Below are 11,039 nucleotides of genomic sequence, written 5' to 3' on the forward strand. Positions count from 1 at the left end.
AGTGAAAACACATAGGGGTCTCTTTATCAAATTGCAAAGATCCTAGAGAGGACTGTATGTGATGACAGGCTGAGGGTCACTCTATGGGAGAGATTGGAGAGACTGACAAACAGGAAAAAAACATATAACAAAATCAAAAATGCATAAGTTTATTAATAATAAAAGAAAAAGGTTTAAAAGATAAGCGTGCAAGGCTTGAATTGTGTGATTTATTCAGGTTTGCTGTGATAACTGGGCCATTATGTGGTAGCAGGATTGTGTACGTGTGGGCGGTGCTTGCCCTGTTTGTTCATGTCAGGTGGTATCACCAAGGTACAGTGTTGTAAAGGGTTCCCTTCAACCTGTGGGCAGGCCTGTGTATGAGGAATGGTGTATGAGGAGTGTTGTAAAATAGAGTCACTAACTTCACTCAGATTAGGCTGTAAATTTTAATTGCATTGAGGAATATTTTCCTTTCATGAACTGTAATCTTTCTGTTTAGGCCAAACTACAATGGAGAATATTAGCTGTCCCCCAAACAAGTGTTTTCTAAACCTTTCTTCAAGTCTTACCACAAGTAGTTGTTTTTTGGATGTACTTAATGCACATTACTGTAGCACTCATTACTTCACACCTTAGTATTTGCCCATAAATAAGTCCAATAAAGGTCAGCACACCATAATGTACCTGCTTCTATTTATTCGATCTGTACATATGTAGTCAGGCAAATGGTACATTATGGTGTGCTGACCATCATTGGACTTATTTACTGATGTTTGTGGTTGGCCAACCACCTCAGTTAATCACCCTATGAACTTGTTGACAGTTTGCCATATGGGGCCATATGCAATTCACTTTTTCTCCTGAGTTTTCTCCTAGGAGATAATTTTTAATCTTCAATTCAAAATAACTGTTTAACACGTTGCAATAGAAAACAATACCAAAGAGTAAGTAAAAAAAATACCGTAAAAATTATTTTGAGTATTTGTTTGCTTCCTGTTTTTTTTAAAAGGCATTTTATTTTAACCATTTCTGTCACCCAGACGTGAGCCTCACGTCCGGGTGGCTGCTCTGCTGTGGTGCCGCGCTTCGGCACGCGCCCACGCGTTATCGCGTGCGCGCCGCCATGCTGTTCCCCGGTAGCCCTGGGATCAGGGAACGGGAACATGGTTCCCGATCACCGATCCGTGTCCCCAGCAGAAAAACTGAAGCGCTCTAACTAGAGGCTTCAGTCTTTCTGCAAATAAAAATTTTCACGTCCCCCTTGTGCTTCTGCTTAGCGAGACGCAAAAGGAGAAAAAAAATCAAGGTGGCCATCTTGTGGCAAGATAGTAAAACTACATCTACATATTTTTTACATTACAATTTACACATATAATAACATTAAAAATTAACTGTTTATTTCCCACACCAAAATATTACCCAAATAAAATTTTTAATGGAAAAAAAAAATTACAATTAAAAACAAAAACATAAATAGTTACCTAAGGGTCTGAACTTTTTAAATATGCATTTGAAGGGGGTATACTATGAACATTTTTTTAAATTATAAGCTTGTAAATAGTGATGGACGCAAAACTGAAAAAATGCACCTTTATTTCCAAATAAAATATTGGCGCCATACAATGTGATAGGGACAAAATTTAAATGGTGTCATAACCGAGACATACGGGAAAATAAAATACATAGGTTTTAATTATGGTAGCATGGATTATTTTAAAGCTATAATGGACGAAAACTGAGAAATAAAGAATTTATTATTCCTGTTAAAATGCATTTATAAAAAAATAATTCTTAGCAAAATGTCCCACCCAAAGAAAGCCTAATTAGTGGTGGAAAAAACAAGATATAGATCAATAAATTGTGTTAAGTAGTGATAAAGTTATTAGCGAATGAATGGAAGGTGAAAATTGCTCTGATGCATAAGGTGAAAAATCCCGGCGGGCTGAAATGGTTAAGTTGTGAAAATATCACCTAGGAGAAAACTCAGGTGAAAAAGTGAAATGCATATACAATACAATACAATAACATTTGTAAAGCGCTTTTCTCCCATAGGACTCATGAACTTTTAAATTTGCTAAGTATATGCTTAGGTTACCTACAAAGCAAGTGAGGTCATGATTGAGGCATATTGCACCAAATTGGCAGTTGCTGAATTCTGCTCACCTGTAACATTGGCCTCAATTCACTTAGCAGTTTAGATTGGTCTACAGATGGTTTTTAGTCTACCGATGGTTTGGTGTAATGTTTTAGACCTGTTTTTAGACCTGGTATAACATTCAGTAATTACACAATTCACAAAGGCAAACAAGGAGTAACCACGCCCACTTTTTCTGACAGATATTACACAGATATGATTTCTGTCGGTAAAGTCATTCTGTGAGATATTTTAGATGTGAGGATGGAACCTTTTGAATTAATTATGCAGGAGTTTAATTGTATCCAGAGGAGAGCTCATAAAAGGAGAAGGATGACAGTCATAGCTACTTGTTTGTGAATTGCGCCTTTTGACCCCTGCTTTAACGACCTAACTGAAGAATGTTTTAAACCAGGACTAATAACGGTCTAAACCATTTGGTAGTTATTAGTGAACTCCCTTTTTGATGCAACTGATTTACACCAAACCATCAGTAGACTAAAAACCATCAGTAGACTAGTCTAAACTGCTCAGCGAATTGGGACCATTGTTACAATTATACTTGCCACCTACCGCAACTAACAGCATCCATGCAGGACATTATCTTATCCAGAATGTACAACATGAACCAAAGCATTAAGATGGCCAATCCTCAATTTTTTCATTTTGTTCTTATCAAAACTAACTGCGTAGAACATTTTAATGACATTTTTGTGTTCAATCAAGAATCTGGGGGGGGGGAGGGGGGGGGGTGAGGGGGGTTAATTATCTCCGTGGTGTGATGGAAAATTCTGAAAGTATTTCTTATAGCATACGGTAGATTGGTTTCATTTTTTAAAAATGTAATCAATCAAGAAAATTGATTACATTTAAAAAGTATTTTTAAAAAAAGTTTATCGGCCGCCTATCAGGCAAAAACCACCACGGCATTATTTTCTCAATGGGGAGGCAGGGCTTAAGATGAATGATCATTTCACGGTGAACGGGTGAGTTATTCACCAGTTAGATCACCTATCCCCTGTTAGGGGACAATAAAGAGTACATTTATAACAAGCTAATTTTGACGTGAGGTACTCTTTCAGATAACGTACCTACCTATATACGAGGGTTATCCAAAAAGTATTTCATTCATTTATGTTAGATACACTGCATCTTCTGATTATTTTTCCTAATAATCACCTTCTTTATTTAAAGCATTTATCATATCTTATTACAAGGTTTTCGATCCCTTTGTTATAGTAGCATCATACTCTTCACCTACTGTATGTGTTGGAAGGATTGAGGGAGGGCTTCATGTTAATACTGCTGAATGAACAGTTACTGCCATTCTGCAATCATGTGACAAGCGATGGAGGGAGAAAAGATGACAGATGCAAGTTTAATTAAAGAGAAAGTTTAATTAAACAGAAAGAATACCTTGCCTGGCAGATAAAAGGACTGCTACTTTCTGTATGATCAAAGTGTTATGTTTACATTTTTGCTTTGCATAAAAAAAGAGTTTACATTATGTTAGGAATGCTGAGTTTTGTTTAATGCCGGTGTAACTGAATGTCCCTTGTCCCTCTAGGTTGGACGGTCTATGCACTCACAGCTCTCCTCATTCTGACCATCATTGCCATCCTGGTGAAAGCACTCCTTCACTTGAATATAAAGTAAGTAGTGCACATTTTAATCCTAATCAGCATCTCTTCCCTGCTGGTTAGGCTAATTAAGCAAGAAGTGTTACCACTGCTGGGATGCATATTATTCTATTTGCTGAAACTGCAAAGCATATTGCTGGGTATTGATGAGGCTGGATTTTTGTGCTGGTATGTTTTGAATGATGTTTATCTTAGCAATATGAACAAGAGATGGTTTTCTAGTAACATGAAACCTTAATCCTACATTCTTCCATCTCCCACTTGTGAAAACTTGTTATGAGTGAACACTGTCACAAGCAGAACCACTTTACTGTTCAAATGTGGCTGTGGGAAATACTAATAACATATGGATTTCAGACATACCATTCACATCATTATGTATCACTGTTCTTCATAAAGCAAGCTGCTAACATTTTAAGGGTTTTTCCTCCTTAAACTAAGATCAAATCCTGGGGAAAATGTAGAACTTCTCTGTTGTTGTTTTTTTTAATCTGAGCAGAGAAAATGTTTTATTGAACTGGCAGCCAAGAACACATAGATAAAATGGGGCACTCAGAGGGCATTTCTGACACCAAGAAAGAAAGAGAGCATTGAGCCAATTTCCTCACCAAAGCATTTGTTTTGCATCTGGCTGTGTGGGATGACAGACAGAGCAACCTGGAGTAGCCAGATGTCTTTGCTGCTATAATATGATTCATTGGAATTGTATCAACAGCACAGTGGGCAGTACTCTTGCCTTGCATTGCTGGGCACCCGCTCTGATTCTCAGCCAGGACACCATTTGCAGAGTTTGTATCTTCTCCCCATGTCTGCGTTTGTTATCTCTGGGCACTTTGGTTCCCCCCCCACATCCCAAAAACATACAGATAAGTAAATTGGCTTACCCTATAAATTGGCCCTAGACTATAATGGGCATATGACTATGGTAAGGATAAGATTGTGAGCCCCTCTGAGGGACAGGTAATGACAAGACTAGATATACTTTATAAAGCGCTGCGGAAGATGTCATCACTATAATAATAAGAATATGAGATGCAATTTTTCCAAGTTGATGCAAATTGTGTTGCAGTTTGAAACTGGACCAAACAAATGAGGAGGCTACCAGTTTGGACTGGTTCAATTTCAAAGCAGTTCATTTATCATTGTAATAACATTTGCAGCTTATTACTAATTTCTACTCAGAGAAGGAGAAGTGTATGACAAAGCTTACTGTCACCCCAATATGTATACATCGCACCACGGGGCTGATTGTTACTATAACCCCACTATGTCCATTCCTCACATTGACCTATGCATCCTGCGTCTATATTATAACCCCACTATGTCCATTCCTCACATTGACCTATGTATCCTGCATCTATATTATCTATATTATAACCCCATTATGTCCATCCCTTACTGTGGGCTATCTACCCTTCATTTGTTGTATAACCCCACCATGTTGTATAACCCCACCATGGTCTGCCTATCCCTCATTACTATATCCTAATTATAATCATCATTAGTATGGCCCCATTGTGCCCATTCCTTTCTGTGAGCTGCCCATCCTTCATCTTTACTATTACCCCATTATGTCTGCTGTTCGGCAACAGCGGTTCAACTGCGGTGCCGGCAACTTATCACTGACGAAAGGCTATGGTAAAGCCGAGTGCAGGTGGGTTATTTTCAGCACTGGGGATTCAGCTACAGCGGGGGATCATTCGGGTGTGGGCACCAGCAGCTCAGTATCTACAATGGGTGCTCTGCTACAGTATAGTTACATTTGGTGTCGGAGTTTTAGCTACAGGTAGGGGACGGCTCACACCTAAATTACTGGATGCCTTTTTTTCATGTATGCCCTTGTCAAAACTACAATTGTCCTCCTTACTTTTCTTTTTCAAAACCACACATGCCCATCCAACTGTTAGCTACCACCTCATGATCACTCCTTTGTGGGAAACTACCTTACCTCCCCACTGTGAGCTCCACTCGCTCACCTCTCTACCTCCTTGGCTCACCAACAGTTTGTGTTACCCCTCTATCTCTTTTACCCACATTTTAGGCTCTTCCAACTGTTCTCCTGTTCTTCACCTCTCAAATTCAAAAGACATCACATAACAGAAAGTGACGACAGTTCTGAGAATCCCTCAACCTATCATCAGAAAAGGTATCCTTTGTAGGAAGACTATTTTCTTGGGACTTAACACGAGACTCTTTGGCCCCTATTAAATTTACCTTTTCTACTTAGTTTTATACTAGGAGATCATTTTTCATCTTCTATTTAGAACAACTTTTCAGTACACTGTAATTGAAAAGTACTAAAAAGTGTGTGAAAAAGTACTGACAAAATTATCCTAAGTATTTTCTTGCTTGCTGGTGGCTTAAAGAGACTCTGTAACAACAAAAACCTCCCCTGGGGGGTACTCACCTCGGGTGGGGGAAGCCTCCGGATCCTAATGAGGCTTCCCACGCCGTCCTCTGTCCCACGGGGGTCTCGCTGCAGTCGACAGAGCCGACTGTAGCTTCAATATTTACCTTAGCTGGCTCCAGCGGGGGCGCTGTGGCTGCTTTCGGCACGGAAATAGACGGAAATACCCGATCTCCGTCGGGTCCGCTCTACTGCGCAGGCACCGGAAACTTGCGCCTGCGCAGTAGAGCAGACCCGACGGCGATCGGGTATTTCCGCCTACTTCGGAGCCGACAGCCGTCAGAGCGCCTGCGCAGGAGCCGGGAAGGTAAATATGGACGTCACCGCTGCACGGAGGGCTGCAGCGAGACCCCTGACGGATGGAAGATGGCGTGGGAAGCCTCATTAGGATCCGGAGGCTTCCCCCACCCGAGGTGAGTACCCCCCAGGGGACGTTTTGTCATTACAGTTCCTCTTTAAAACACATGGGGCCCGATCCAGTTCACTTTTTCTCCTAGGTGATATTATCACATCTCATCAATAACATGCATTTTAAGCCATCAGCAAGCAAGCAGAATCATTTTAACAGTACTTTTTCACCTACTTTTTGATACTTGAAAAAATTATCTTCTAGGAGAAATCTTAGGAGAAACAGTGAATTGGATTGGGCCCATTTTATTGATAAAGTGTGAAAGTATTACTTAGGAGAAAACTTAGGAGAAGAGGTAAATTAAATAAAGGCCTTTAAGTCTTTAAAACTAAATTGAAGTCTGCAGTGCAAAATCCTACATTGTGTAACACTAAAGAAGGCATAATTAAACTTTGTATACATTTATAAGCATACCTACTATTCAGTCATCACCTGATTCAGGCTAAATGTAAAATCATTTCACTGAACATGTCTGTATGTTTGAAGTCAGGCATTTAAAGGAAACCCGAGGTAAGAGGGCTATGGAGGCTGCCATATTCATTTTCTTTTAAACAATACCAGTTGCCTGGCAGTCCTCCTGATCCTGTGTTTCTAATACGTTTAATCATAGACCTTGAACAAGCATATGCAGATCAGGTGTTTCTGACTCAGCTGACTTAGGTTTTACTGGATTAACCATATGCGTGTTCCAGGGCTCTACTTATGCCAGCAGTTAAACAGGGCTGACAGGCAACTGGCATTGTTTACAAGGAAATAATTATGGCAGCCTCCATATCTATCTCACCTCGGGTTCCCTTTAAGGAGACTGGAAGGTGAGAGGAAAATGGAGGCTGCAACATTAATTCATATTTCAGGACCACTATTATGAAAATTTGTCAAATTTAAAGATGTTTATTTGTCTCAGAGTAAAATGAATTACTTTGTTCTTATGTAGCTGTCACTAAAGCAGGGGTCACACTTGAAAAAACCCACATGTGTTTTTGCACATAATGCTTCCCAATGCACAATTGCAGTGCAGTGGGAGCAATGTGCGTTTTCCTGCTGAGGTAGAAAAAAAATACCATGTGATATTCTGGGGGGTTTTAGCTCATTGGTAGAGTAGGTCAGCAGCATCAAGGGTCACAACATACCAGACAGTGAGTCTTGTTAGGGTTAAAATAAAATAATACGGCTTTATTGTTAGTCACAGCAATCTCCAAAAACAACAACACAAATACACCACACTGGGTATTCAGCAATCACTCTGTGTGCACAGCACTCTGCTTCTGTGCCAACCCTGACCTTGGGTTAGCTTCGGGGTTACTGCATACCACTCCTGTTTACTTTCTGCAGCCACACCCGCTCTTCAGTGACACCCTGCCACTGGCCTAATGGCAGTCCAGGGCCACTCACCTTTTCCAGGATTCACCTGGATTACCAGTACTGGAGTCCAACTCTCTCCATCACTTCCACAGCTTCTCTGCTGCAACAGGCCTGGCAGCTCTCGCAGCTGCACAGCCTTTCCGGAGCCTTCTTGCTCCACACACAGCCCACTGCATACTGCAGCCTTTTATGCAAATAACACAGGTGAGCCCGTTAAGGTCTGCCAGGCTCAGGCCTGGACTTGGAGGAGTGGCGTCCAATGCCCACCCTTCTCCCAATACATGCCAGTTCTGGATCCCATACAAATCTGATATTGTTGTTGCCAACATGCAACAACAGTCAATATCCAGGACCTTTTCCTTCAAATTCAAACCAGAAACAGGCAGACATTTGCTCTGTACCTCACAACCAGCACTGCTCATTCTTCACACATCGATTCCCTATTGCTAACAGTTAGCTTTTAGCCTTCCCCTCTCCCTCAAAGCACTTGTCAAATCCCCACTTGCGGTGCTTAGAAGGAGGGGTATAACCACCCCCATGCCAGCAGGTGTAGGCCACAGGGGGGTTCATGGTGACATCTGGAGGTGCCCTTTAACAAGGGGTCCCCCAGATGCTCACTCCCCTAGGTAAAATGTGGCTGGATAGTGTACTGGTTAAGGGCACCGCCTTTGACATGGGAGACCAGGGTTCGCAATCCTGGCTAGGGTCAGTAACTATTCAGCAAGGAGTTTAAGGCAAGACTCCCTAACACTGCAGGGTGGCCTCTTGACTGAGCGCATCACAGTAGCTGCTGCTCTTGTCTTGAGTGCTTTGAGTCCGACAGGTGAAAAGTGCTATACAAATGTTCGGATTATTATTATTAAAATGGACATAGGGGTAATACTGTACACCTTACCCATTCCCACAAAGAGTTAAAAATTAAACAAAAACACGACAATGAAAAAACTCCTTAAGTAGACTTAATTTACCATAGTTATTTATGCCATGCCAATATCCTCTTGCAAGGTCCCACGTCAATATCCTGTGTATACCCGGATTGAAGCCCAGCACCCCAGCTGAGTTTCTTATGTACAACATGATATTAGAGCCCATATGCAATTTACTTTATCTCCTGACATTTGAGCTGTAGCTGAATTTTGGTTACTTGGTGGCTTTCCAAATGCACCATATTGTATTCTGCTGTGCCTTTGGAAAGCTGCAAATACAATACAATCAAAGAACAAACACAGGATAACTTTGGTGCAAATGCAATAGACTATATTTATCTGTATTATTGCATACTGTATTTTTGCATACTGCAGTTCCAGAGCATTCTCACTTCCAGTTCAGTTTGTGTACAGTGGCCATCAACCACTTACAAAACAATTGTCTCATGTTCAAGAGTTTGTTGCCAACCGTGTCTATGGACAAGTAGGTACAAACAAGGACTGTAAACATATTGTCACCATTTTATTGCTGAACGAGTTTAACTACAGTATTTTCTTGTATATGGATAAGAACATAACCAGCACATAAAAACTACTAAAATTGATTTGACAAAAGTAGTCACTAGTATTTCTGTTTCTCTCTTCAAGGTCTCAGAGGCTGGAATCCCCCACTAGCTTAGACAGCTGCTCCCGAGGATCTGCAGGAGAAATATGGAGTATATTCTATAAACCTTCAACGTCAATCTACATTTTCCCAAAGAAGATTAAAAGTCCACATGATGATCGCAACCCATTAGTAGGCGAATAACTTGCACTTTAGTAAAGACAATGAAGAGCTGCAGAGGAACATTTGGAGATTCTTGCCATCTCCGTTGAATCGGTTTATTTATGATCTTCAGAATCAGATATGGACCATCCAAAATCTATGAGGGCTTCCAACAAAACTGAGAGAATTGACTTAGACATATTCTGAGTCCATACAGATTCTCCAACTCGAGGATCCCGTGGAAACTTGCCATAGACCTACTGTATAGCTTATTGTAATCTATCAGTGTCAGGTCACAGAGAGAACCGGTGGTTTCATTGGGATGTAAAAAAAAACACAGCTATATGCTGCAGGCGTTACATACAATCACCCAGCTCTGCTCCGCAGGGTATCCCATATTTGAAAAGGACTTCTGATTTCCATTTGGCTCCTGATTATTTTTTAAATATATTTATAAACTTGGAGCTGTGGAAAGGGTCAGGTTTCAGACTGCAACGTGGACAACCAGAAAGTATGATGGATTTTGTATTGTGTATATTTTTCCATTAAAGTACAAAAAAAAAATCAAAGCTGGAACCATCCTATAATGAGCCAAACAAGAACAGTTTCCCTCTCATTCTAGAGTTTACATTGACTGTTGCACAGAATGAATGGATACTGTACATGGGACTGTTGCCTACATCATGCATGGGTGTTTTGGATTTTTTTGTTTGTTCCTTTTTATTTCTTTCTAACGGTGCATGAGTATTAATGTTTATGGGGCCATGAGATAACTTATTACGGAAACATGCACCCACATTTGGGGTCAGGAGATAAATTTACATTGTATATTATTGTCTTCCTTGGAAGTGTTTGCTAATTTTATGTATACATCATGCTGAAATAGATCTTATTCTTCATATTGTGCCTTGCCACTGGTTGATTGTTTGAAGGCCATGACCATCACTTCAATAGACAATCCATCAAGCAGGCAACACACAGGTGCAGACACTGGCAGATGTAGTTGCCCATTCAACCGTGATAACTAGCCATAAGACTGTGTGGTCAGTGCCTGATGGGAGCTGCAAGATGTGATTTCCTTTATACAATCCAATAAAGTCTGTTCTCCTGGTTTAATCTACCTGTGGTGCAGTGACATGATCACGTATTAAACTTTACTGGTTTGGAAAGTATGGATATTGCTCCACTGGTGGTATTCACCTTATGGCAAAATGTCCTCATTCTAGCAACAAGCTATATTGGCCACTTTGGAGAAAACAATGGGCACAATTCACTAGGCTTTTCTCTTGTCTTTAATAATGAGTTATTTTTCCTGTTATCACCTTGGCTGATAAATCATGTTTTGTTTACTAAGCTATTTACCTTATGCTATTTTTAAGCTTCAATCCTTAAATAGACTATAAAGGTAAAATT

General features: G+C 40.4%; 1 protein-coding gene across 2 annotated transcripts in view; it reads left to right on the forward strand.

Annotated features, from left to right (window-relative positions):
• KREMEN1 (kringle containing transmembrane protein 1) overlaps positions 1-10,742 on the forward strand; it is a 202,421-nt gene extending 191,679 nt beyond the window's left edge. The window contains exons 8-10 of one of the 2 annotated variants that reach the window (XM_068271634.1): positions 3,684-3,768; positions 5,798-5,902; positions 9,509-10,742. In XM_068271634.1, coding sequence (XP_068127735.1) covers positions 3,684-3,768; positions 5,798-5,902; positions 9,509-9,668 — 350 coding nt within the window. In that variant the 3' untranslated portion in view covers positions 9,669-10,742. The remainder of the gene's footprint in view (positions 1-3,683; positions 3,769-5,797; positions 5,903-9,508) is intronic. The other variant, XM_068271635.1, reaches the window with a different exon arrangement.
• Positions 10,743-11,039: the final 297 nt, after the last annotated feature.

The sequence above is a fragment of the Hyperolius riggenbachi genome, chromosome 1, assembly GCF_040937935.1.
Source record: "Hyperolius riggenbachi isolate aHypRig1 chromosome 1, aHypRig1.pri, whole genome shotgun sequence".
NCBI lineage: Eukaryota > Metazoa > Chordata > Amphibia > Anura > Hyperoliidae > Hyperolius > Hyperolius riggenbachi.